This window comes from Osmia lignaria, chromosome 1 (assembly GCF_051020975.1).
Source record: "Osmia lignaria lignaria isolate PbOS001 chromosome 1, iyOsmLign1, whole genome shotgun sequence".
Classification (NCBI taxonomy): domain Eukaryota; kingdom Metazoa; phylum Arthropoda; class Insecta; order Hymenoptera; family Megachilidae; genus Osmia; species Osmia lignaria.
The window spans coordinates 9,954,567-9,981,738 of NC_135032.1; the positions used below are offsets into that span (position 1 = coordinate 9,954,567).

Genomic DNA, 27,172 nt, shown 5'->3' on the forward strand with positions numbered 1-27,172 from the left:
ACGCGGACACGCGTTCCTCATGCCTGGACGATTCGGATCCGCTATCCTCTGTACCTACCGATACTATTGCTGCTAGTAATACTCTATTCGTACGGATACCGTTACACGATCAATTCTCTGTATCTGAAACTTGCCACACGTACACACGAAACCACCTCCGTCGAGGAGGACAGGGATTTATTTTCGAATATCGTCGATCGTCCCGCTGGAAGAGAACATTTCCAACGTCGCGTCAGCGTGAACGACGACGAACAGGGGGGAAAATTGATTTGCAAACGGACAGGATAAATATTGTATGCCCAGGGAGAGAAAAGACAGAGTACAGAGTACCTCAGATATTTGACTGGCAAATGTTGGTAGAAAAAGGGAAACGATTTTTGTCCTTGGGAAATGTTGTGTAACTGAACGATATGTATAATGTACGAGGAGATTTGTACATTTGTAAACTGACGAAACAGTCTCTAAAACCTGTGCAGCTGGACCTTCGATGCATGTCGCGTGAATTAGCCGCCATTTTACCATTTCTACATATCATTGCGTCGCAAGAAAGTATAAGAAAGAGAGGCAGCCTGCCGATAGAACACAAGAGTCTGAACACGATTTGTTTCGGTTCCATTCTTTTCTTCTCTTCTTCTGTATTTTTTTTTTTTTTTTTTTTAACGAAAGGACGAACGTTGACAGGGAAAGAAACAAGAAAAGAGAAATGATAGACCAGAAAGAGAGAATGGTGAAGAGAGTGCGAGTGTGGAAGAGAGTGAGTGAAAGAAGTAAGTTAAAAAGCCTTGACATTCGTTTCAGAATTTTATGAATGTTGATAACGATGTAAATTAAGTTTTTAATCGATTAACTAATACCATTTATTTTTTTTTTTTTCTGGTAAATGTACTTCGTTACTAGACGAAAGTTAGATAAATTCTTGATTTCCTTTTTTCCCTCTAGTCCGTCGAAGAACACTGAAAGAAAACGCGTTTCGTATTTGATATAAAGAGGATAATCTTGCTCTGAAGATAAGAGAGAACTTGTCCTCCTCTTCTTTTTTTATATATACATAAGTTATATTTTAATTGAAAGACAAACTGGAATTATTGTTAATCGTGGATTTATTTTTTTTTTTTTTTTTCGAACGGTGTTAATTTTCTCGCCTGAGAATCTGAAGAAATTGTTTGTTACGTTCTTACAGGAAATAATGGTCGTTCCTTCGAAACTCTTTTAATTTACTTTAGAGATGAATTTCAATTTTCTTAAAAAACGATCAGTCGACTGGCCATTATTGAACCTGCTTAAACGTACAATTTTTCCACTTGCGAAAATAATTATTTAACGTAATCGTCGATCGACAGGGGAACACGGGTGATCGAACAGAGATCGAAAAACTTGCGTGGCGCTGCTTTTTCGATATTTCAGACCGACGGAAACGATGAATTCAATGGTAGTGAACCGGATGTTCCCGATCTAGCCGTCGAAGAGAACGAGTTTTCGAGCGCATGAACGATAAACGTGAAGCGATAATGCACGGCTTGAAATATAGATTGTTGGTTATTTGTCGTAATTATTCTATTAATAAAGAAATTCATCGATTTGATTTGATTCTAAATGTTTCTCATCTTATCTCGCGGCAATTGTGTGTCGCTTGTGCTGGTTACCCGTGTGCTTTTTCAGCTGATCGAGACGCAGCTGAGATAAAGAAAGTGATCGAAAGAAGAAAGATAAATGATGCGTTATTGAAGTGAAGATGATCAATGATCGGACGAGCAAGTCACCGATGCATTGATTTCATTATTAGTTTCGCTTTTAAGGCTTCGTCGAGCATGATACAACAGGGTGTTTCATAATATGTGGGATCCATTTTAAAGTTGATGACAAAATCATTTTAACACTTTGACAATTGCACGTTTCGTTTAAATTTTGACCTCCATGATTTTATGTATCTTTTCTTTTATAAAATCTTCGATCTTCAACTTAAACTTCTAGGCAAATTGGGAATCTTTGGTTCAAGGGTCCTTCCGGAGAGTCGGCGACGCACGGTACTTAGACTCTGGACCTTGATACCAAACTTTATGTAGGCTCTCCCAAAGCTCTCCCAGGGTTCTCCTGAAACCTAAGACAAGTGGAGGGAGATTCCTTCCTTTAAACTCACCCTTAGCTAAGAAAAGCCTATGTTGCACCCTCGTGTGCATAATACAGCAAAACATATTTTGAAACACCCTGGATAATTGAAGGAGAAACGATGGTGGCGAGGCCGTGTAAAATACTGAAAATTTATATATATATGTATAAATAATTTCGTGTGTATGTGTATATATATATACCAATAGATATATACATACATATAATAAAATTGCGTACGTATAAATATATATATAAATGTGCAGATGAATTTTTATCGAGATTGTAAAGAAAGAGGAGGGATAAGGAAAAATGATTCTCTTGAACTATAAACTCGTCATCGTTTCGCTATTACCACTGCAAGAACCATCTCATCATCTTTTCTTTTTTTTTTTATTTCTTCTTAACCGCGTCATGTCGCGCCGTTTCGAATCATCTAGTAAATAAATTGTAATAATTGTGTAAAGAAAGATTAATAAAGTAATTTAATATGTATATATATGCATATATGTATGCGTGTGTGGTGTGCATATGTATATATAACGTGAAACTCGGGCGGAAGAGCGACGTTGTAACCGATCCGGAAGGGTTCAGACACCACGGATCGGTTTTAAATGAAAACCGCGAATATTTCTTATTCGAGGATCTTTTCTTTTTCTTTTTTTTTTTGGAAGAAATTTTGAACAATGCTTCTCGAGCATAGAGTACAGAGCACGACGTTCTGATAGATAAATACTTGTTCTTAGCAAAAGAAAAATGCTACTTCTATGATGGACCACTAACTGTTTGTACTATTTACGAGATAAACTCGACAATTCTTCCGTTCAGATTGCACGTTGAACGATTGTGACAGAATAAAGTAAGCAAACAAAGGGAAAAGAAGAAATAGTATAAGCGATGTATGTTCGTTGTTGTATGCTTGAGAAAGAAACAGCTCGAATCCACGATAATTATATAGTTTATCGTTACGACAATTTTTCATTTTGTATATCATGTTTGGTTCTTCGTATCGTAGAACTATTAGCGGCGAATAATTTAGGTGATAAATAATAATAATAATAAGAATAATAATATACGTTCGTATGTATACATCATTTTTTTTTTTTTTGCGGAACATTTTGCGATCATTTCTGTGGCGCATAATTTAAATGATAAGAGTGATTCATTTAATACGAAATTTATCGATGAAGGGAAAAAAGAATATGAATAAAAGTTGCTTGATTCGTTCGAGCAATCGTAGAGAAGAAAATGTGTTTGTTTCATTTTTGTATCTTTTTTTTTGCTTATCTTGTAAATCGTTCCAATGAATATTTTAAAGAAAGTATGTAAAGAAAGAAAGCGGACGATGCAATAAAATTTCGTATTAAACTTCACGGTGTTGCACAGGCTCAATGTATTAATGTCGTTTGTACTCTTCAACAATTGATCTCGTTTTGTAACATCCCCTGTGTTCGTCTTTTCGTTGTAATTAATTCAAGATCGTAACGATGTAAACTTTAATCCTCGAACGACGGATATTTAAGTCCATATTGTTTTCATATTCTCTGTTTTAAATTATTCTTGAGACTTCGAAAAAATTTGATCCTTCTCCATGTTCGTTTAATTAATTAGAGGTGAAAATTGACCCAACTCCATCGTTCGAGGGTTAATTAACGATCTCGCCAATAGGTGCGACACTCGTACGATCGAGGACCTTTTACCGATTTGTAAATAAGGAAATCAGTATCGAACGATTTCTAGATCGAGGAAAATAACTTGCCGGACGTGTTTTCCAGTTCTTTTTCCTCGTTTACCGATACAGGTCAATTTAAAGTGTCGCTTTTTTGATACGTACGCGGTTAATCTAAAAATCGGTTAAGAAAGAGCTCCTCGATCTTTGTTACACCTGACTTCTTTCCATCTTGAATCGTTCGACAACCATTTTGAAAAAGCTGCACCCTTCTTCTGGTCCATCTTTCAAGGCTCGATCCTTTGCGCTCTATAATTTATTTAAAATTTAATTGAAAAAATTCCATTGAGAAATTGTTTTGAAATTGGAGCGCAAAGGGTTGAGACACCCCCTTTCACGATCTTCACGAAATGGTACATGTATAAATGTATGTATATGAGGAAGAAAAATGAAGAAAGGATGAAGAGATAGTCTGTTTCTATGCCGTTTAACGTTTCTTCGATCACAATCGAGCGAATTTAAGGGAAACTGTCGGGAATTTTTAGAAATGAATTTTAGCGACAGATATCACGACACACGGTCGAATTTTGATAAGCTTTTTACTTTTGCACCACTAGCTATTCTGTCCGTAACCGTTTCCTCACGTTTACACGTAATTTACCTCCGCATAAAGGTAAGAAATCGTAAGCGATGACAGGTCGATGGGTAACGAGCGATAATTAAGAGAATTTTACTGTTCCCTCGCGATTTAGACCAGCTCGATTTCGACAAAAAATAATAAAATAGGTAAGGAAATAGGCAGGTAATGTTTCTTGCGAACGAAATATAGTGGCAATACAAGCGGTTCGGCCAATAAAAATGATGGCAAGCCCTGAAAGATATAAACAAAAGCGATCTGTAACCGGTGAAAATTTATTTTTTATCAACGGCGATAACTGTACACGATCGTCTATTCACTTCGCTGGAGAAACTGAAAATTCTAGAGTAAACTATTAGTGAAATTTTCATATATTACAGTCGAGTATAGTGATTTTGTACAGGTCTTCGTTTCACCTCTGTATTAGACCCTAGAAAGACAAAGATTCAAATTCGTTCCTGATGCTTTTCTTTCGATCCTGAAGGTACGAATAATCTTTTCGATAATATTCAAAGAATCCTCGTCTTTCTAGGGTTTATTTAACGAAGTTACTAGTAGAACAACCAAACTCGGGACATCCTCTTCAGAAGCGTTCTTCGCCAACTTGTCCGACAGAGTCATTACTTTTTCATGTTTCATAAAAGAGAATAAAACACGCTGTTCACGTTGATACTCACGTTGTCCCTGGGGGGGACATCCGTTATTCGATTTTCCGAATAGAGTGTAAAAATGTCGCGTGCTGTTCAGACGGGTTAACGAATTTCACCAGGAGATCTACGCTCTCTGTTAGACAATTTCCTGTTCTCGAACCGTGACGTAACGAAGAGAAGGATGAAGAGGACGAAAAGGGACAAGTGAATGCTTAAGAGAGACTATACACAGCCACTTAAGCGCGATAATTAAATAGCAATTTAATAAAACATCGATTTCTCGTTACATCGAGAAACGGCACTATCATCTTATAGAACGAGTGTTTGTTCCTTCCGGTATGGCCATGGACTATAGTTGTTTGCTTGGCTCTACGAACCGAGTATAGTCGAATCGAAGTGACAGATCGGCTAGAATTAACGCTTGGCACAGACTACACCGCGTGTCGGCTATAGTCATTTAGATAAGACTATAGTTAACGGGTCAATCAACTTTGTAATTGACTATAATTCATCGTAAGTCGTTGCAAATTGCAATTACAAAGAGTGGATTGATTATAGTCACTCGATAGTCACTTGTTACTGACTATAACTTCCTACACCAACTGGATGACTATACTCTGGACGTTATTGCGGTCATTCGTGTCCAATTATAGTCACTCATCTGTGACTATAATCAGTTACCTCTATGAAGAATATAATTAAGAACTGCTCGAGTTTATCTGTTAACTATAGTCATCGTCGTTGGGGTATTTCAGGGACTGTAAGTCGACTATAGTCGATCACTACTATCCGCTTAGTTAAGCCAGCAGTTGAGGATAGTCAACGATAAGTACATATAGTGAAGGACTCGTTGACTATAATCAATCGTGTCTCTATGCTTTACTTAAGCTCGCGTGCCGACTATAATTAGCAAAGCAGCGCACTTTGTCCGCTTACCGGCTATAGTCGATGGCTTCAATCCGATCACCATCGACGCGTACACCTGTTTAGTGAGTTGATGATATAAAAATTAAAAAAAAAAAGCAAAAACAAAATAATGAAACTATCGGTAATTCTAATGAGTTGTAACAGCCTCTCGTTTTTACTTGTACATGTTATTTAATGTAAAGTAAAGTGAAGAATGAAAACGTCCATAATCCACGATTTAATCATCGTCAGTACTATACACCATGAAAAAAAAATTAAAAAAAAAAAGTAATTAAAAAACTGTACGCCATACCGTGACAGGGCTACCGTTACTCACAACTATATTATATTAGGGAAAAAGAAATTGTGTTTATATATACATATTACTTATATACATAGGTACTATCGCGGATAAGCAGTTGGACAATGACTTAAAATCGAACACGAACGAGGATTAGCGTAATTGAAGACGACACGGTGAATCGAGGTGAAAGGAAGAAATAAAAAAAATAAAAAAAAAAAAGAAAAGAAAGGATTAATTCCGTGTGGCTGTGCGAGAGATAAAATGGAGTGCCTGATGCGTGCGAGATTAAAAAAAAAAAGACAGTACTTGTACGTGATTGCCGGGTAATGAAAAGACGAAGAGTTTTAGTGGTTGGTAGGTATTAAGGGTGGGGTTTAAGAGAATCCGAAGCATGTACATACATATATATGTATGTAATGTATATATACAGAGCGCATATATATGGATATGCATATGTATGTATAGGTAATTAACGCGGCGACACTATATGCGTTATGCAACAAAGTAAAGAAAACAACAAAAAAAAAAAATTAATAATAATAACAAAAAATAGCTCTTGCTACGATTGCTATATTCACGAGATTGTCACCTGACCTCTTCGAGTTATTAAAAAAAAAATAAATAAATAAATAAAACGATGTTCTATGCAATCTTAAAATGACAACCGACGAACAAGACGAGCAACATCGTTCGCTTCGCTATCGTTCAATTGTCGGATGTGTTTTCAGTTTTACACGGTTCGCATTGAGAGCCAGCCAGATATCGGTAACTGTAGAAATATCAATGGATGTGTTTTATGCGAGGATCGAATACCTCCGTTTGTACGGGGGTCCTTTATGATATTATTATTATTATTATGATTCTTATTATTATTATTATTATTATTATTGTAGATTTTGTGGTTTATTTAAGAAATAAAACGATAACGTTAACAGACTAAGATTTCATTAGAAGAGAATTGGAGGGAAGGAAAGTGTCAAGCAACACATGAATCAACTCAACAACAAGTTTATTTTTGTAAAATACAAATGGTAAATATTGGAGATAAATGGAGAGGATTTCTTTCAGATGGAGGCAATCCTTGGGAAAAGTTCAAGTTCCAAACGCGACGTCTGGATGATTGAATCCAACAGGAATAGTCGTTGGGATTCAGGAAACGATTGTCTAATTCCATTAGTATAACTGGTGTAATTAGTTTCCTATGCGACTGTCGACGACAGCGTTTGTCAAATGTCGAATTTAAAGAAAAGAGAATTGAGACCTAACTCGAACATCCAACACTGATCCTTTCCCATCGTTTTTCAAACGCATGATCATATCTTTAAGATGAAAGGAACTATAGCGACTTGTTCGTCAACCGAGGAGAACTTTCCTTATCATGGCGCCGCTGACCACTTCGTCGCCATCCCGCGACTCCACGCACTTCCTGCTGCAGAGGTACTGCAACAATGGCAGACGATATTTGCCACAGAAATCGACGAATTTCACGTGTTCCACTCTGTTATAGAAGAATACACCTAGAACAGAAAGATCAACAGATTGAAATCGTCAAACGACGTACCCTGTACGAATGAGATAGCCATTAATGCATCTTAACAGTGATTCAGAAAACAACAATCAACGTGACACTCTCCGTCGAGTATTATCGCATGATTTGTGAACTTCTTTTTTATCATCGTCTCGCATACTTAAAAGAATCGGGTACGATACAATGGTGGTCGAACGATGATGCACGCGATGGTAATAGAGTAGAATCACTGTCGCTGCGATTGTTACCGATAGACCTTTGAACTTTGAACACAACTAGCCGCTGACCTTTACACTTCGGATTGACGCAACGATGACCGCTGTTTAGATACTCCACTAGGTTTTTCGGTAAGCTCTCCTCGTCGTACCGAATGTCGGCAGTCTTGATCACTCTGGCAGCCAGTTCCAAAAGGGATGGAGGATTGTGCGTCATGTCCGATACGAATCTTACTACCAGTGGATTATCTCTTAACGATAACTAGATGAACACAAGATAAACGAATCGTTAGTTTAATATTCGAGTTCCTTCAGTAATGACGCACCGGGTGTGTCATACGTTGTTCACAAGACACAACGCACCAGGTGCGTCCTATGTCTAAATAAAGTGCTACCTCGGTTAAACACTTCAAAGTAATAATTTCAGTCGGCAGTGTTCTAAGTCTGTTTTTATGAAGCAACAACGATTTCAGGTTCGTCAGCTTCGCTATGGAGCTAGGTAAATTCTCCAGCATGTTATCGCATAGTACCAACGCCTGGAGACACTTCAGCTCGCCTAACGTGGATGGAACCTCTGTTAACCTGTTGCCTCCCATCGATAACACTTGCAATCTGAAAAATATCACGAACCCTTTGTCCCGGGAATACCGAGTCAGCTATTCAACGTTAAGTAAGATCGTTTCGAACCTTTGCAATTTCCATACATCCTTGCTAACGTCACTGATGTAATTTCCACCCAGGTAGAGGTACTTCAGCTCGGCGATTTCGAGAATTTGATCCGGGAATTCCGTCAGTCTATTTCCACTGAGATTCAACTCCCTGAGACCCGACAGATTCTCGAAACATTTCGGCAGAGAATCGTTTGTCAGGTTGTTGTGTTTCGCCACCAGACAGGACAACGGGCAGTCCCCAAGAAAATCCGGCAGCTCGTTCAAGCCGCAGTTCGATATGTCCAAGGAATTTAAGTTCGTGAATCTGACGATGTTCTGCGGAATGTTGGCCAGCCGGTTCTGGTGGAGTAACAGCGTGTCCACTTGCTGCGGACACTTGGCGTTCACGAAATGGTCGTTCAGCACCTGGGTGTCCAGCATCAAGTAGGACAGATCCAGCGTCTTCGCGCTGGAATCCGAATCGCTGGAGTCTGACGTGTAATTCTCCATGAATGGCGGCTGGAAATTTGTGAAAACAATGTTAGAAAAGGTATTTCTTTATAACACTGTTTCAGACCTCCAGGTGTAACTTATATTCGTTACACTTTATTATTTTAATAATTTATTAACGATGCTCAAACGGTATACCTATACTACTGAAATTTATTTAATTTTCTCAGCGAAGTAAAATTTTTACTCTTCCCCTTGCCACGGACAGAAGCAGAAGGAAGTCGAACGTTCCAGGAAGAAGAAGTCTAAAGAAGTGAACTCGGTTGAAAAAGCAAATAACTGTACGATATTTGCTCGGTTAAACAAAGAATTTTTGTTCAATTCAATTTCTTCGTTCGTCGGCTTATCACTTGCACGCGCAAACACTGTGTGTGCAAACAGTAATCACGACGAATTTTTATATAGAATACGATGCCAGTTCCCCACCGATATTTAAGTCACATTTTACCGATCTATCAATCGGATATCTTCTCTCGTGTGCATTGCATTGGAGATAAGTGAAATTGGAAAAATTTGGAAACGTTCGAAATGATAAAAATGATGATATTTCAACGATGCTCGTAATTATTTATCGTTCATTAATTTTTAATTTCACCGTTCGATAGATATATTTAGATAAATTATCACTGCTAGCAAAGCATGACTAAACAAATAGGCGGGCAACAACTTTCATTAACTTATTTATCAACGAAGATGCTTTACATTTCGTTAGAAATAAAAAAAAAGAAAAATAAATGATAAACATATTTATCAGCAATGACTGGCGTTATGTCGATAGATATGATAGATCCTTCAATTCCAAGAAATCATTATCATAGTCGTTTGATATTCTAAAAAATTTCATTGGTCAGGTAGCATCATTTTCTTTGTATTGTTTCATGATATGCAAAATTTGTTTATCTTTATTGCTTTTATATCCAATGTTACATAAATGCATGTATCTTAACGATGCCGATAACAACGATGAAATTAATACTAATTTTATGATTATCAATCGAAGTTGATTCACAAAAATGGCACACAGTTCAAAGGTGGTCTAGTCTTGAACTATTTGAACTCGCTCGTATTTAATGTAATTGTAAAAAGATTTCAAGATCATTCCGTTTCGTTGTTCAGTATATGTTTTTAATATTGCAGCTGCGTTTATGGTATCGCGATAAGTCATTCACGTGTACATTACACTGTGTATAATTACACACAGCAGTTCCATACGAGTCGTGCAAATGATCAGACATTAAAGGATTTACCATATTAAAATTGTATTGATAAAACACTTTTTTGTTTCAGATAAAGTATCAATGCTTAACGTCATTAAACGTACTATAATGAAATAATGAAAAATCTTTCTACATTGAAATAGCATGGATAAAACTCTTTGTTGAAAGTTTAATTTTGTTTTGAAATCAATCGAGACCATCGTTAGAATCGTTGGTCAAATCAAGGTAAACGACAATCGATTCGTGCTATATATATTTTTTCAAATTATGACTTTAATTGCAACGAAGTGTTCTGTTCTTAACGAGCCACTGTATATGTAAACACTTTTCCGATAACGGCAATAATTCAGACAGATAATTCTTCTACGCTCTGCAGAGACTACCGTGTTATCAAGGACAAATTTAACGCACAAAAAGAGTTCGTGTCGGAGGATCTTGAACCTAAGAGTTCTCATGTGACTTCCGCTAATATCAAGAGGGAATCACCAAAACAGGCTTATGATGTGATTAAAAGCGACTTTCGTGCGATTTTACTTTAAATAATTTCTATAGTGTGGGATAACCCGATGCGATCTTACCTAGATGTTATTACACTTTTCCTTGATCGTTACAAAACGTTTCCCCCCTTTTTATTCTTTGAAAAATCGTTCAGAATTTCGCGGTACACTCGTTCACTGATCACGAGAAAACTGGGGCGCACGATCAGCTCGAAATGATGCATGGACGAGCGCGAGATCGGAGACTGAACTACATCTTCTGCTATCAGTTCCCTTTATAAGTTGCTTCAGAAACACTTGTCATTGCGAACGAAATCACACAGTGCTGTTATAATAAAGCGAGAGACGCCGTTGCAGAAAATTTGGATTATTAGTCGGGAGAATAATATTTATATTGTATGGAGTATTCGGAAACTCAACCTAACCTGAATTTACTGAAGCAACTTTCTATACCGCAGTTCACCAGAGTCCATAACTGCGAAAAGACCAGTTTTCGTTCTTCGCGCTTCTCCAGTGCGCATCTTCGCCCTGATTGGCGATACTTCCAAACGAAGTGGAAAGCGATTAGCAGAGAGCTCGCTGCGTTCCCCCACCATTTTCCAACCTGCGCGTCGCAGTTATGGACTCTGGTGAACTGCGGTATATATATATTTTGTGTGGACGGGTAACTTCGTGTTTGCCTATAAAAAAAAAGTATTATGATAGAACGAACAGCAATACTTAAGAACGATTGTCTTAAACATATGTGAATAAATATATTTCCGATGAATGAGGATTAGTTTTTGCTCTTTAATTCAACTAAGGGTTGTAGATTGAAATTTGAGGGTTATATGTATACCAGAATGATCACGTGTGCTTTCTAACCTATATTATACTGATACAGTGAATGGTGAAATTTCGCGTTTTTAATGTTTTTAATGTTTTTAATTACCTTGAGATTTATTTAAATGGCGATTTTCAACAAGGTCTTATGTTTACGTCAATTACAATATTTATACATAAATGTTAGAAGGTTGTCTAACTACGACAAACGACGTGATTTTCAATTTTGTGATGATTTGAAAGACAAATTTTTAGATATACTAATAAAACCCAATAGTATATCAAATGAAACCTGGGAAAGTATAAGAAAATATGGAGTGGAATTAACTAGTCGTAATCCAGAGGTTGTTGATTCTATGATTTTCGAAATATTGAGAAAAGAAAACTGTCTAGACGCAGGATTGAATTATTATAAATTTCTAAAAACCAATAATTATAATTGTTCTATTATTGCTGCAAAACATTATTTGTTATTATCTCAATTAAAGGAAACACTTACAGATGCAGAGAAAGCAGATATTTTAAATCTTTGCAAGGAAGTTAAAGAGCAGCATAAATTTCTACCTTCATTTATAGCTCAAGTTATTATTCGAAGCTTATGTCGACTAGACAAATGGGAGGAAGCCATTGATACTATAGAACAATTTGAGAAACATGATTCAACATTAATGACACATGCGTATCATACAGTGATTGAATATTTATTTAAAAATAATAAACCAAAGCTAGGATCCAAATATATGTTTATTTATATACAAAAAGGCGTGCGCATTGATGATAATCTATACAGTCTTTATTTAAAATATTGTTTACAAGAAAAAGATACATTTAATAACAGAATTGAGAAATTATTTTCATACTGGAGGAAATATGGTGCTATACCAACTAAAGAAACTACAGATGAATGCATAAAAGCTTGTAATGAAGCTGGTTGGTCAGCACAAATAGTAACTGTATCAAAGTAAAAAAATCTTTTTGAGTATTTACACAGGCACTTTTAAAAGTTGTATATTTTAACTTTTATTTTTCATTTAGCTTACAATGTAGTGCATGTCATGAGATGCTAGAGGAAACACAGTTGTCTGAAAATGAGATCAAACGTTTGTTTGAAGCAGTAAAAAGTAATGTAATTACTGATAATGCATATAAGGTATCTGACCCACAAGAATTGAAAAAGTTTGAACAATTTATGATGCATAACAAACCATATGACTTTGTTATTGATGGATTAAATTCTATAAAATATGTAAATAGTATGAACACTGTAAGAACTAAATTTATTCATAGCAATAATGTATTTTACTATAATATAAATATTATCTATATATTTCAGTTAGAGAGAATGATTAGAAAGTTAAAACATGAGGGCAACAGAATTCTTGTCATTGGAAGACATCATCTAAAGAAATCACAAAAAATAGGAAATATGAAAAATTATGCAGATTTTTTCTTTGTGAATAACATGTAAGCATTATAATAATACATACTATACTAATGTTTGACACAAATAGACAGCAATTATCATATTTTAATCTTTCAGGTCAAAGGATGATGCATTTATATTATATGCAGCATTGTTAAGTGGAAAAACTAATGTTATCTCTAAGGATTTGATGCATCAACATAAATTTACCTTTCATAACATTGAATTAACCATTCTGTTTAGAAGGTGGCAATTGAGACATCAGTACTTTTTTGATACAAAATCAAAAAATTTAACGCAACTAAGATTAATACATCCTATGAGCGAATTTGCTCTAAAGATAAACAATTGTTGGCATATTCCATATAATAATTTTTCACCTCATTATTTAACCAAACATTACACAGTTGATTGGGCTTGTTTTAAAATGCCCACTTAGTACGAGTTTGTATTTTTATAATTCTTATAAATAAATATATAAACAAATTTATTATTAAGGTGATGCGAGCGTCAAAAACTTTACCGACAGTCCCTAGAGAAATCCCTAGACGCGAGTTTTCAAATTACGTCCTCATTTCTAAACAGAATGTAAAAAAATTTGAGGGACGCGTTCAGAAGGTTCTAAAGAATATTTGTCTGGTCCTTACTGTTTGTCAACGGTCAAGAAAATGGCGGATCGGACTCACCTGCATTGATTTATTCGTAATATAAACATTTCTGTTAATCGTATGTCCAAATAGGGACTGATATTCTTTGAGTCGGATAGAATAAAACGAGCACCCAAGGGATGATGTACAAGTTTCCAGGTAGAAGTAATTTGAAAACTACGATTTCGTTGATGCGAAAGACGTCAACAAGGTAAAACAGACCAGAAATTTAGTTTCTCGTTCATTCTGTAGGGCGCAGTTCGTTCGTTTGATTAATAAACAATTGTAAAATTAAAAATAATAATTAAATAATTTTTAATGGAATAATTAAACAAAATTTTGCAATATACCCACGCGGAAATGTAAAGAAATAAACAATTTAAATAGATATAACAATAATTTGATTAATAAACAATTGTAAAATATAAAATAATAATTAAACAAATATTAACAAATATCAGATAGAAATAGTTAAATCTGCGGAACCGGTGAAGCGGAACGTCATGCTTGATTGCGCGCGCAGCGCGCCGGTACAAGCGCGACCTGGAGAGAGGTCAAATCTAATCAGTCTTATCGCGACCGCCAAAGGATACGGATCGAGCTGTCAAACATATACCGGTACGGGTTGACACCATAGATATTCGTGCATGGATTTATTAGTGTGCCACCTCAAGTGTTACTGTGTGTGCCTATGGTGTTTCCTATAGTGTTTCCCATGTGTTTTGGAATATTTTTACGGATATATTAGTGCGACTTCTGGTTTGGTCACCCATGTGTTCTGTCATTTTTATACAAGTGCATTAGTGTGCTGTGTGGTGTGGTACCCCATGTACCTGCATGTGCTTTATTGTGTTTTATGGTGTGGTTTCCTTTGTGCTTTGGCATATATTTACGGATTTATTAGTGGGTTTCATGGTGTGGTTTCCTTTGTGCTTTGGCATATATTTACGGATTTATTAGTGGGTTTTATGGAGTGGTACCCTATGTGTTCTGGCATATTTATACGGATTTATTAGTGGGTTTTATGGAGTAGTACCCTTTGTGTTTTACTATAATTTTGCAAATATTTTATAGTGTTCGATGGTTTTGATCTTCGAGTGTTTTGGGATGTATTTGCATGTGTTTTACCGTGTTTTATGGTGTAGTTATTCCCATATAGTTTTGCATGCATATTTTTGAATTATCCTATGTATTAGCATATTAACTACAACAAATTGAGAAAAAACATATATCGTTCAAGAATCGTGATTTTTATGCTTTCAGATGAGTGCTTTGGCCAGTGAGGATACCGTTTCTTTGACGAGCCAACAGACGAGCTATGGGTCAATCTAACAATAAGATGCGTGGCGAGTGCAGTGGTGCAAGTCAACGATCTGTGAGTCGCATGCTTTAAAGTTCCTCCGGTTCCCATCATGTCGTAGGACGAATGGTCCGTAGCGACACGGGAATTGGTTGTAATTTTTATTTTTTGAGCGAGCATAGTGACCCACGAATATCACTGTATCATTTTATACAATGATAATCGTGCAAATTGCTTTTTTGTGCCTTAACTCAGGATAGGGTTTTCTTGTACATATTTACATATATAGATTTCGAGTTTAAAAATGTAGAGAAATCGGATGACCCTCCGACTTTACAATACACTTTTTTTTTTATATGTACAAGAATTTATTTCGCGAAGAGCGAATTTCAATATCAAAGTAATAAGCATGAATACTATTAATTATTATAACTACTTACTTTGATAACGAAATCGCTCTTGAAATTGAAACGTTTTTCCGATTTTACTTGTGAAATTGGCATTAGTTTAGTATATGGGCTGGCCCCCAGGGGGGTCGGTATTTGCTCTTCAAGCATTGTATAAAGTTCCCCTTTCGAACTTGAAATTCATTCTGCCATCTTCACAGTTCCCGATTCTAAACACTCATCATTCGCACTTCAGCCTCACGAACTCTATCACATAATCATTTATCCACTCGCATACCCTTGTGTAGTGAAATATTACCCCGTTAGGATTTTCAAGTTAAAGTAGTGTTGCGAAAAATTTTCAACGCGAGAGTAAATATTACCCCGTTAGAATTTTCAAGTTTAAGTAGTGTTGCGAAAAATTTTCAACGCGAGAGTAAATATTACCCCGTTAGAATTTTCAAGTTTAAGTAGTGTTGCGAAAAATTTCCGGCGCGAGAGTAAATATGACTATACACTGACTAGTATTCGGTGGGAATCCTTTTGGTTTTTATTTGATAAAATTAGTTACAAGGATTCCGCGGCATAAGACCGTGAACACCACCTCATGGGAGATAAAACCATGCATTACTAGGCCTTTGCAGGCACAGCCATAGAGTACGGAACATTTAAGTATGTTGCATCCCATACGCTAAGCTGTCTTAAAGTCCTTTTGCCTATACTATGGGTGGGTAGCGCTCTTAGCGAAGGGGTGCACCCTGCCTGGCCCTAGAGCCTTAAACAGGCGGGGTGGGTGGTATGTAGCGTCGGGCGTAAGTCCAGGGCGCCTAAGAACCTCTGTTGCCAGCTGATATTAGCAGTGGACGAATGTTGTGTCATATTTGCTCTATTTTGCTTTTCAGTATTTGCTCTTCAAGCGTAATTTAAAGCTCCCCTTTAGTCATGTTGCTAGATCAGGATTTTCTATTTTAATTAGTGTTGCGAAAAATTTCCAGCGCGAGAGTAACTATGACGATGCACTTACTAGTATTCGGTGGGAATCCTTTTGGTTTTTAAACTCAATGTTTTATTTAATTAATCAAATTAGTTACAAGGATTCCGCGGCATAAGACCGTGAACACCATCTCATGGGAGATAAAACCATGCATTACTAGGCCTTTCAAGGCGCAGTTTAGAATGTGGCGCACATCCATATGTTCCATTTGATAAACTGCAGTCCTTTTGCCTATACTATGGACGTCCGTCAATCTGACACCGTTGGATGCAACGTGTTGGACGGGCGGGTAGCGCTCTTAGCGAAGGGGTGCATCCTTTCCTAGGCGGGGTGGGTGGTATGTAGCGTCGGGCGTAAGTCCAGGGGGCCCGAAAACCTCCGTTGCCAGCCGATATTAGAAGTGCACCATTTTTGCGTCATAGTTGCTCTATTTTGCTTTTCAGTATTTGCTCTTCAAGCATTGTAGAAAGCTCTTCGTTCGTACTTCAAATTCATTCTGTCACGTTCACAGTTCACGATCCTAAACACTCATCATTCACACTTCAGCCTCACAAACTCTATCACATAATCATTTATCCACCCGCATACCCCAGTATAGTGAAATACTGTTAGATGTTTATGTACTAGTCATGTTTTTCGATCAGGATTTTCTATTTTAATTAGTGTTGCGAAAAATTTCCAACGCGAGAGTAAATATGACAATGCACTGACTAGTATTTGGTGGGAATCCTTTTGGTTTTTAAACTCAATCCAATATTTTATTTATTTAATCAAATTAGTTACAAGGATTCCGCGGCATAAGACCGTGAAACACCATCTCATGGGAGATAAACCCATGCATTACTAGGCCTTTGCAGGTGCAGCTTTAGAATACGGAACATATGAAAATATGTTACCATATTCTAAACTGTAGTCCTTTTGTCTATACTAGGGGCGTCCGTCAATCTGACACGGTTGGATGCAACGTGTTGGACGGGCGGGTAGCGCTCTTAGCGAAGGGGTGCATCCTGTCCTGGCGTTACGACGTCCAGGCGGGGTGGGTGGTATGTAGCGTCGGGCGCAAGTCCAGGGGGCCTAAGAACCTCCGTTACCAACTGATATTAGCAGTGCACCATGTTTTATGTCATAGTTGCTCAATTTTGCTTTTCTGTATTTGCTCTTCAAGCTTTATATTTGCAAAGTCGAGTCACTTTTATTAAAAATAAAACCCCCTGGGGGGGCCAGCCTATATACTAAATTGGAGCCGTGAAATTTCGCCGATATTCTTACTTTTAATAAAGTGAGAATATCATCTTTAGTTTTTGCTAATCATACGTTTTAGCTTAGGCATTTCAGCACACATGAAGAAAACTGGTAGGTGAAAATACCTTTGGCCTTGTTCATTTTTAACAATAAAAGCTCATTCGGGTACTTAGATGTACTCGCGTGGGCGGAGGGCGGTGGACAAGGTTTAGTTTTAAGTGTAATACATTTTGGCGACTGACAAAAATAGTGAACCAATAGTGAACCACGATAGAAGTTCCACATGTGTGTGTGTGGTTAGGATGTGGGATTTGTATCGTTTATTAACAATCTTAACTTACTATAACATTACAAAATACTTATCAAGAATAAATTGAAAAATTTTTACATTAGATAATTGAATTGAATACCAAAATGAAATGTATTACTTTAGCATAATGTTCACTATTATTTGTCAGTCGATTTCAGCAAAAAGGTATGATTTTATTAGAGTGTGAAAGTTGAATTGAACTCGGGTGTCGGAGGCGTCCCGGGACGTTCTCCCTAGGTGTAGGCATTTTTGCACCCGGGTGGTTGTATGAGAACCGTGAGAATTTTTGTGAGAATGATTTTTGCCCTTTTTTAAATATAGCGATAGGCAGGCAGGTAGTTTACTTCTGGTGTGATTGAGTTTAGTTTATAAGTAGGCAGGGCCAGAGCAAGCTTTCATGTTTCTCTTCGTATTCTCCTCTAATACGTGAGAAGCTTGTATCTGGGGTTGGGAAACCAAAAATCAAGAGAAAAGATGAAAATGCAATTTAATTAATTTATCAATTAATTAATTTAGCATTCTCTCTTGATTTTTTCAAGGCCAAGCCTTATTAGTTTGTAAGTCGTAGTCGTGGTACTAGACCCGATTGCAAAAATGAAGTATTAAAGTGAAAATGCAGTGAAGTGAAGTGAAATTAAAAAGTGTTTTGTGCTTGGACATTTGCAAAAATTGTGCAGGTATGCGAGTAGCGATTCAAGGGATCGTTGCTCGTTTACGTGTTATATTTTTACAAATGTCTGAGCAAACGTAAAATTTTCGCGAGTGATTTTTGTGAGGCTATTGCCGAAGAAAGAAGAGGCTATATGCTGAAGAGCCCCGGCAAAAGTTGCCCAGAAGAGGGGAACTACTAATGGCTCTCCATCTTCGGATGGACAGTCATTCTGTCACTATGCTCGCTAATTTGTTTTTTCATTTTTTGTGTTTTTCCTTGAACGGTATGAATAATACCGTCCAGGACGTATTGAACTCGACATTTTACGAGTTCAATGCCCAACTCGTTGAATGGTCAACTTGCGATTTTATTTCCCCTATTTCTTTTTCGTTTATTGCTTCATTGAAATAAATTATTCTTTTCTTATTGATTTGCACATCAATTATATTTCATGTTCTTATTTTAATTATGTTCTATTTATTTAAAACATACCCTGAGATTGTAATGATAATTATATTTTCTATTTCAGCATTTTATTGTTGAATTATTTTTTAATTGTCACTGAAATTATGTTGTTAATTATATTTTCTATTTCAGCATTTTATTGTTGAATTGTTATTTTGTTAATTGTTACAGAAATTATGATGTTAATTATATTTTCTATTTCAGCATTTTATTGTTGAATTGTTATTTTCTCAATTATTTCTGATATTAGGATGTTAATTCTATTTTCTATTTCCAGATTGTATGGTTTAAATTTTTATTTTATGTTGTCTGTTTTGAATGGTTTCACGTTATTGTATATCTAATCCTAATAATTATGTTTTCCGTTACAGCATTTTATTGTTAAATTATTATTATTTTCTCGATTGTTTCTGATATTAGGATGTTAATTTTATTTTCTAATTCAAGATTGTATGGTTTAAATTTTTATTTTATGTTGTCTGTTTTGAATGGTTTTACGTTATTGTATATCTAATCCTAATAATTATGTTTTCCGTTACAGCATTTTATTGTTAAATTATTATTATTTTCTCAATTGTTTCTGATATTAGGATGTTAATTTTATTTTCTATTTCAAGATTGTATTGCTTAAATTTTTATTTTATGTTTGTTTTGAATGGTTTCACGTTCTTATGATTTTAGGGTGGGTCACTAACGTAGCCACCTCCACGTGGTGTGACCTGGTAATTGATATCGTTTTCTAAAGATAACTTTTAGAAAGCGATATCAAGCTAAGAGCTACTATAAAAAGATTTATATATTTTTTAATTGGGAAACTAGTTTAAATTCAGAAAAGTATTTTCGGGATTGCAATATTACCATATACAACGTATAACTATAGTAATTTTATAGTTCCTGAAAAAGGAACTTGTATGTTTTTTGACTAATTACCTCCTTCTTTTCGAAGTCGGTTAAAAATAAAATAAAAAGAAAATCGCAAAATATGGAATTTACAAAGAACGAAGTTGTTTGATGCGCAATGGTAGAAAGAAATCAACCCTGGCGAAGATATTTCAAGCAGAGACGTTGTACATTGGAAAGGCCATGACTTTATCCATGACTCTGGTCAGGCGCCAGATCTCATAATTTCTGCTTTTCATTTGATAGAAATTCGCTACGTTGACTAACAAATATTTTTCTTATAACAATTTTCGAGAGGAATTCATTGTTGAATGAAATTCATTATTGAATTGCATAAATGGAGGGTGGATGGGATGAGGTAGGACGGGTCTCCAAACCGCAGCAACCTCCTCGTGGTGACACCTGGGCAATCGTTATTATTTGATGACTAATTAATAACTATCATTATTTCTATGGTACATTTATTAATTATGCAGCAAATAATACGAGCGAAATGGCTGCGAAATTTATGCTTTTTTTTTCTGTTTAATCTCTGTTATATATTTTTCTGGAACTATACCTTTCAGATTCTGAAGTGTATCACATCGCAACTACAATTTTACGGAAAGAAAATTAATAATAATGAATGCATGGTCAGTATTGTTTAATTATGTACTTATACATATAGCTATCGTAGCATACACGTGTCATTTAGGTGTATGCGAAAGGTGACGTAGCATAGCATGCCATAATTGAGATGGCGCTTAAATCAGTTTCTGTTCGGCCTAATTTTCGATGAAACGTTGACTGTTTTACCAACGCGGAATTCGAAGTTCAGCCTCGACGCTTGAAAACGATTACAAGGAAAGCAGAAAATCTTACCATCTTAATTTTGACGATATTAATAATACAACTGACTTAGAAAAAGAAGTAACATAATTTTCAATGATTAAATGTTACAAAACGTAGCATATTTTTCATCATTTGTCCTCGCATATGCATATACCTCCTGACCTCTTTATGTACCTTCTTGCTCTTCCTAGGAGAATCGAAATTATATTTTTTCAATTATCAGTGCGAGTGTGGTAAAAGAGGGACTGGTAAAACAGACAAGATATTATACCGACTGTGCTCTGTACATGCAGATCTAACTTCACCTGGGGGTGTTCGGGAACCCCATAAAATTATGACCCCCCGAGAACAAAGTCATGTCCAGTCTTTCTGTATCTGTAGTCACTGTTCCAAGTGACGTGGCCTCAATGACGGCACAAGTCGTGTTCGTACGGTGAAATTTAGTCCCTTTAATTAAATTATAAAACAATGCTGTAATTATGAGAACTTGATACCGAAGTTTGCTCAAAAACATTTTCAACTCGTTAACGAGAGTTTACAACAATCATACGTTAATTTGCGTAAGTAAGTTTAACCTAATATCCTCAGTCATGCCTACATACTTGTCACATATTTAAAAATTGTATATTTCAATTACATATGATTCAATCTTAACATCGTATCATTCTTTGGGATTGCAGCAACATGACTACTTATGAGGAGTTCATTCAGCAAAATGAAGACCGCGATGGAGTACGTTTTACTTGGAATGTTTGGCCCTCATCCCGAATTGATGCCACAAGACTTGTAGTACCACTAGGAACTCTTTACCAACCGATCAAAGAAAGACCAGATCTTCCACCGATACAGTATGATCCAGTTCTCTGCACAAGATCTACTTGCAGAGCAATTTTGAATCCATTGTGTCAAGTTGATTACCGTGCTAAGCTATGGGTGTGCAATCTTTGCTTTCAGAGAAATCCTGTAAGGCTCAAGCTGCTTTGATTACAAATCTAATCTTGTTGATTTTAATCCAGTAAACTGACACTTTAATTAACATTTTCAGTTTCCTCCACAATATGCAGCCATCTCGGAACAACATCAACCAGCTGAACTAATCCCAATGTTCTCAACAATTGAATATACTATAATGGTGAATACCCATAGTCTAATGTAAAATGTTTCTAACAATTTTCTCTGTTTTAATTCCTGTTATTTTTATGCAGAGGGCACAATGTTTGCCACCAATTTTTTTACTGGTTGTGGATACATGTCTGGATGAAGAAGAATTGGGTTCTCTTAAAGATTCATTACAAATGTCACTCTCCCTGCTTCCACCTAATGCGCTAATTGGCCTTATTACATTTGGGAGAATGGTTCATGTTCATGAATTGGGTTGTGAAGGATGCAGTACGAGTTATGTTTTCCGAGGTACCAAGGACTTGCAACCGAAACAAGTCCAGGATATGTTAGGTATTGGTCGACCTATGCCTGGACAAAACCCGAATCAACAAAGAGGACCCGGTGGACAACCGCTACCGCCCGCTAATAGATTCTTACAGCCGGTCCATAAGTGCGATATGAGTCTAACAGATCTTCTAGGTGAACTGCAATGTGATCCTTGGCCTGTAGGTCCAGGGAAACGTCCGTTGCGATCTACTGGTGTAGCGCTGGCTGTTGCTACTGGTCTATTAGAAGCTAGTTATGCTAATACAGGAGCTAGGTATCATCAGTCATAGATCACAGTATCATAATTAAGTTTGAGCACTTTAAAAGAATTCTAATATTTCTAGGATAATGCTGTTCGTCGGTGGACCTTGTTCTCAAGGGCCTGGTCAGGTTGTAACAGATGATTTGAGGCAACCAATCAGGTCACATCACGACATCCAAAAAGATAATGCCAAGCATATGAAAAAAGCAACTAAACACTATGATTCTCTCGCATCAAGAGCTGCAACGAATGGACACATAATAGATATTTATTCGTGTGCTCTTGATCAAACTGGTTTGCTAGAAATGAGGCAATGTTGCAATTCAACCGGTGGTCACATGGTCATGGGAGATTCCTTCAATTCCTCATTATTTAAACAAACGTTCCAGCGAGTATTTGCTAAAGACAATAAGGGTGATTTAAAAATGGCATTTAACGCAACGTTGGAAGTTAAGACGTCCCGAGAAATTAAAGTTTCCGGGGCGATTGGTCCTTGCGTCTCTCTGGGAGTGAAAGGATCAAGTGTTGGAGAACAGGAAGTAGGATTAGGTGGCACTTGCCAATGGAAATTCTGTTCTCTCACGCCGTCCACGACTACGGCGTTGTTCTTCGAAGTCGTGAATCAACACACCGCGCCGATTCCACAAGGTGGAAGGGGCTGCATTCAGTTTATCACACAGTATCAACATAGTAGTGGTCAGAGAAGAATTAGGGTTACTACAATTGCAAGAAAGTATGCAACTGCTGTATTCAAATTAATGAACATTATTATTGAACTTGAAACTTATGGTATTTCTAATTATAGTTGGGCAGACGCATCGGCGTCGTTGCATCATATAAGCGCTGGGTTTGACCAGGAAGCAGCTGCTGTTCTTATGTCACGTCTAGCAGTGTTTAAAGCGGAAGGCGATGATGGTCCAGATGTTTTAAGATGGGTTGATCGTATGCTCATTAGACTGGTCAGAATTCGTAATTAAATCCATGATTTATATAATAGAGCTGACGCTAATAACTTAATATACATTCGTTACAGTGTCAAAAGTTTGGAGAGTATGCAAAGGACGATCCAAACAGTTTTAGACTTGCCGAGAACTTTTCATTATATCCACAATTTATGTATCATTTGCGTAGATCGCAATTCCTTCAAGTATTCAATAATTCTCCTGATGAAACTAGTTTTTATAGGTAAGCTATTCTATAGCAATTCGAGGTATATGTTATTGTTAATCAAATTGTCCATTTACAGACACATGCTCATGCGTGAAGATTTAACAAATTCATTGATAATGGTACAACCAATCTTGTATAGTTATGGATTCAGTGGTCCACCAGAACCAGTTTTATTAGATACCTCGTCTATTCAGCCTGACAGAATTTTATTGATGGATACTTTCTTCCAAATACTCATATTCCACGGAGAGGTAATTTTGTTATCATTATATAAATAATAGATGATATGATAGCAACGTTTGTTTATGGATTACAGACAATTGCGCAGTGGCGTCAATTGAAGTATCAGGATTTACCCGAATATGAGAACTTCCGGCAGTTATTGGCAGCACCCGTTGACGATGCTGCTGAAATACTGGCTGGAAGGTTTCCTGCACCTCGGTACATCGATACCGAACAAGGTGGTTCACAAGCGAGGTTTTTGCTAAGTAAAGTGAATCCAAGTCAAACTCATAATAATATGTATGCCTATGGAGCGGTAAGTAAATTTTTCTTTAGTTATCGTTCTTTAATAAGGTACATTTCATATATAACTATTCATAATTATCGACAATTCAAGTCCTTTTATATCGAACTTTATTTAATATTCATTTCCGACGACATATAAATATCAATTACAAATCAATCATATGTAACTAATATTTTTTTATGTCACCCGTGAACCTGCAACCAGGGGATGCCGATACCCAGTGGGGTGTGTTTTCCATTCATTTGATAATTTTTTTTTATATGTACGCTTTCATTGCTTTAATAATTTAAATATTTGGGGTAATGTGGTAAAGTTACAGTTGATATCTAACGTTACAGTAAAATATTTATTAGTGTATCTGATAACAGTATTAAAATATCTAACAGATATTGACTGTTACTCGGCAAATTTACAGGAATATAGGTATTGGGACATCTTAATCTATATCTTATATTATTTAACACACCTTCACGTTATTACCATGCAAGCGTCAAATTACTCTACACGTTTTAACAATTTTTGTACGATTCTATCGTCACAATTCACTGGTGGTTGGCATCGAGGCAATCTTTTTTTATTTTTTTATTCATAAAATATGCTTTTACAGACTATGGTTAACTCTTTTGTCTTTCGCCGGTTTTGGGATAAAATTTCTCAGCTTATGTCTTTGTTTCATTTCGATTATCGATTATAGTATCTAATTAATACCTGCTTCAATTTAGGAGAGCGGAGCGCCTGTCTTAACTGATGATGTCAGTCTACAAGTATTCATGGAGCATTTGAAGAAATTGGCTGTATCGTCCACAGCCTAAATTGCAATCCTCATCGTTTTGTATATGCAAAATTTAGTACTAAAGGATGAGGAGTTAGTTGCAAGTACAAGGATAAAATAGATACAGCGCGAATTTATACATATATATAAAAATAATTACGCTATAATAATGAAAATATATAATTAATTAAACATAATTCCTTAATTATTTTTTCGAAGTCCAAGTATAATTCGTGTACAAAACAAAATACATGTTAACAACGTAATACATATTTTAGATGTATTCCAATTTTTTAAAGTGCGTCATCGGTAGTATAACTTATTTTTCAACGGTATTATAAGTAGACCTCGTCACTTTTTTTCGAAGATTGTAAACAGTGTAATAAGTCGTGTAACGAATTAGACATTGTAAAGAGTAGGTTGTCAAAATCTGTAATTCTATGAAATTTATACATTATTAAACATAGAAGTGGTATATAAGTGTACAAGTTTTTTAATAATTAAAATTATTGATGATTTTCGTAAGATTTTTAAGAGGAATAAAATTCAATGATTCACCTTTCAAATACATTGATAAACGTTTCGATTTTCCGTCCTATGTAAAATAAATCAGATTATCTGTGAAAAAATTAATTATTACGTTTAATACAATCAATTACAATTAGGTTTAATACATTCAACTCATCAGCAAATTGTGCATTATTAAAGGAAACAATCAAATAAATTAGCTGAGAAACCTTATAGACATTTTTTGCTCAACATCTGTTCTTTCCAGAGTTTTGCAAAATTCATCAAATGATATCATTCCATCACCATTCTCATCAGCTTCCATTATGGTCCGTTCTGCAATACTAGTTAACTGTTCTTCACTAAAATAAATATGTACAATTATAGTTTACCTACACATCATGAGTCACTTTAATTTATGATAGATAATTCCCTCACCTAATATTTGCCCCAACCATCATGTGTAAAATAGCTAGAAGCTCGTCTTTTGATATCAAATCATCGTTATCCAAATCATACATTTTGAAAGCAACTAAAAATAGTAAACATATGATACATCATTTTACAATACAATTTGGAATTAAATGCTAATATTACAGTACTATTAACTTACATTTTAGTTTCTCTTGCCTAGAATTTAGCCTATTTGGGCTATTTTTCTTAATTGGTCTAAAGTGAGCCAGCACTTGCATAAATTGTAGAAAATTCACCCTATCATTACCGCTTTCTTCAAAGAAAGCATTTACAATTCTATCACCCAGAGGATTAATTGCCAATTCTGGAATTCGGAGAAAGTCTTCTCTACTCAGTGTTCCACAATCTCCGCGATCGAGACTTGTAAAACGACTGTATAAGCGTTCAATTTGATTTGGAGTAACTGTAATTCCATTAAAATATTAATTTAATTACCACATGTATATTAAAGAAGCATTTATAATCATAGTTTTTCATTAAAATAGAAATCGATCTTTCACCATAGTAACTACAAGTACTATTTCGAAATAATACTTCAATAAAACTTACATCCAGTGGCTTCCTGGATTTGCGCTATTTCTTCTTCGCGCAAAAGTAAGCTAGATCTATTACCCATGTTGTCTTAATACGACAATTGACAAATTTCACCTTATTACAACTGAATACTTAATAACTTTAACCTAACTGTATGTTTCCTAATTCATATTTACTACTTTCGGTCAAAGTACATTTTATACATACACCAAGTAGAAATGGATGACAGGTGACAGACTAATCAAATGTCAAGGTAACTGATAAAACTGATAAAATATTAAGGCCGATATACAACGTATTATTAAAGACTTTCAAGAGATTAATTCAACAAACATAAATGAAATGTTATAAATTATTGTTATAAAAATATATGCACCAGTTCTTGGTAACTAATTCTATCCGCCAATTATTAACGTCATGCTGGAAAAAGTAGATACTCTAGGAACTCTTTGATTATAAGGTTTCTACCATTGCATTCCCTATCGGTTTATTTATTAATTTAAAAAAACATTATATAAACTAATACACTTATATACCACACATTGTAATTGAAAAGAAAATGCTATTCAATGATTTTATTACACGCTTTAAACTTTCTTTATGAGTAGCTTGAGTAATGAACTCGTATACAACTC

The 27,172-nt window shown here is 35.7% G+C and overlaps 4 protein-coding genes across 10 annotated transcripts; 2 read left to right on the top strand and 2 right to left on the bottom strand.

The window, feature by feature from the left end:
- Positions 1-1,099: 1,099 nt before the first annotated feature.
- On the bottom strand, positions 1,100-11,112 carry LOC117606181 (leucine-rich repeat-containing protein 58). 2 transcript variants are annotated; one of them, XM_034328314.2, is made up of 5 exons: positions 10,971-11,112; positions 8,703-9,184; positions 8,411-8,627; positions 8,088-8,277; positions 1,100-7,789 (listed from the first exon to the last, which is right to left on the bottom strand). In XM_034328314.2, the coding sequence occupies exons 2-5, from the start codon at positions 9,173-9,175 to the stop codon at positions 7,626-7,628; spliced, it is 1,044 nt and encodes a 347-aa protein (XP_034184205.1). In that variant the 5' UTR covers positions 9,176-9,184; positions 10,971-11,112; the 3' UTR covers positions 1,100-7,625. The 2 variants fall into 2 exon arrangements, with proteins under 2 accessions (XP_034184205.1, XP_076549441.1); XM_076693326.1 differs by lacking the exon at positions 10,971-11,112 and adding an exon at positions 9,314-10,441.
- Positions 11,113-11,361: 249 nt separating this feature from the next.
- Positions 11,362-14,034, top strand: mldr (mitochondrial ribonuclease P catalytic subunit). Of its 3 annotated transcripts, none has more exons than XM_034328302.2 (4): positions 11,362-12,672; positions 12,747-12,975; positions 13,045-13,175; positions 13,252-14,030. In XM_034328302.2, the coding sequence occupies exons 1-4, from the start codon at positions 11,837-11,839 to the stop codon at positions 13,571-13,573; spliced, it is 1,518 nt and encodes a 505-aa protein (XP_034184193.2). In that variant the 5' UTR covers positions 11,362-11,836; the 3' UTR covers positions 13,574-14,030. The 3 variants fall into 3 exon arrangements, with proteins under 3 accessions (XP_034184193.2, XP_034184195.2, XP_034184194.2); XM_034328304.2 differs by having other exon boundaries at positions 11,837-12,672; positions 12,747-12,861; positions 13,252-14,034; XM_034328303.2 differs by having other exon boundaries at positions 11,837-12,672; positions 12,747-12,957; positions 13,252-14,033.
- Positions 14,035-21,231: 7,197 nt separating this feature from the next.
- Sec23 (transport protein Sec23) lies at positions 21,232-25,127 on the top strand. Of its 3 annotated transcripts, none has more exons than XM_034328057.2 (11): positions 21,232-21,425; positions 21,542-21,824; positions 21,907-21,993; positions 22,067-22,563; positions 22,634-23,284; positions 23,357-23,510; positions 23,585-23,736; positions 23,798-23,972; positions 24,038-24,259; positions 24,455-24,475; positions 24,973-25,127. In XM_034328057.2, exons 2-11 carry the CDS (start codon positions 21,546-21,548, stop codon positions 25,060-25,062), a joined length of 2,328 nt encoding a protein of 775 aa, XP_034183948.1. In that variant the 5' UTR covers positions 21,232-21,425; positions 21,542-21,545; the 3' UTR covers positions 25,063-25,127. The 3 variants fall into 3 exon arrangements, with proteins under 3 accessions (XP_034183948.1, XP_034183945.1, XP_034183949.1); XM_034328054.2 differs by having other exon boundaries at positions 21,233-21,421; XM_034328058.2 differs by lacking the exon at positions 24,455-24,475 and having other exon boundaries at positions 21,233-21,421.
- On the bottom strand, positions 24,895-26,694 carry elm (calcineurin like EF-hand protein 1 elm). 2 transcript variants are annotated; one of them, XM_034328060.2, is made up of 6 exons: positions 26,553-26,694; positions 26,143-26,406; positions 25,968-26,061; positions 25,760-25,891; positions 25,581-25,640; positions 24,895-25,460 (listed from the first exon to the last, which is right to left on the bottom strand). In XM_034328060.2, exons 1-5 carry the CDS (start codon positions 26,617-26,619, stop codon positions 25,637-25,639), a joined length of 561 nt encoding a protein of 186 aa, XP_034183951.1. In that variant the 5' UTR covers positions 26,620-26,694; the 3' UTR covers positions 24,895-25,460; positions 25,581-25,636. The 2 variants fall into 2 exon arrangements, with proteins under 2 accessions (XP_034183951.1, XP_034183950.1); XM_034328059.2 differs by having other exon boundaries at positions 25,581-25,891.
- Between the last annotated feature and the right edge of the window lie 478 nt (positions 26,695-27,172).

Coding starts and splice junctions, on each gene's coding strand:
- LOC117606181 (XM_034328314.2), bottom strand. CDS start 9,175: ATGGAGAATTACACGTCAGACTCCAGCGATTCGGATTCCAGCGCGAAG. Junction 8,278..8,410: donor CTTTGAAGTGTTTAACCGAG/GTAGCACTTTAT, acceptor GTGTTCATCTAG/TTATCGTTAAGAGATAATCC. Junction 7,790..8,087: donor CGTCAATCCGAAGTGTAAAG/GTCAGCGGCTAG, acceptor TTTCTGTTCTAG/GTGTATTCTTCTATAACAGA.
- mldr (XM_034328302.2), top strand. CDS start 11,837: ATGGCGATTTTCAACAAGGTCTTATGTTTACGTCAATTACAATATTTA. Junction 12,673..12,746: donor CAAATAGTAACTGTATCAAA/GTAAAAAAATCT, acceptor TTTTTCATTTAG/CTTACAATGTAGTGCATGTC. Junction 12,976..13,044: donor ATGTAAATAGTATGAACACT/GTAAGAACTAAA, acceptor TATATATTTCAG/TTAGAGAGAATGATTAGAAA.
- Sec23 (XM_034328057.2), top strand. CDS start 21,546: ATGACTACTTATGAGGAGTTCATTCAGCAAAATGAAGACCGCGATGGA. Junction 23,285..23,356: donor GTTACTACAATTGCAAGAAA/GTATGCAACTGC, acceptor TTCTAATTATAG/TTGGGCAGACGCATCGGCGT. Junction 23,511..23,584: donor ATCGTATGCTCATTAGACTG/GTCAGAATTCGT, acceptor CATTCGTTACAG/TGTCAAAAGTTTGGAGAGTA.
- elm (XM_034328059.2), bottom strand. CDS start 26,619: ATGGGTAATAGATCTAGCTTACTTTTGCGCGAAGAAGAAATAGCGCAA. Junction 26,062..26,142: donor TAGGCAAGAGAAACTAAAAT/GTAAGTTAATAG, acceptor TACTATTTTTAG/TTGCTTTCAAAATGTATGAT. Junction 25,892..25,967: donor ATGGTTGGGGCAAATATTAG/GTGAGGGAATTA, acceptor TATTTATTTTAG/TGAAGAACAGTTAACTAGTA.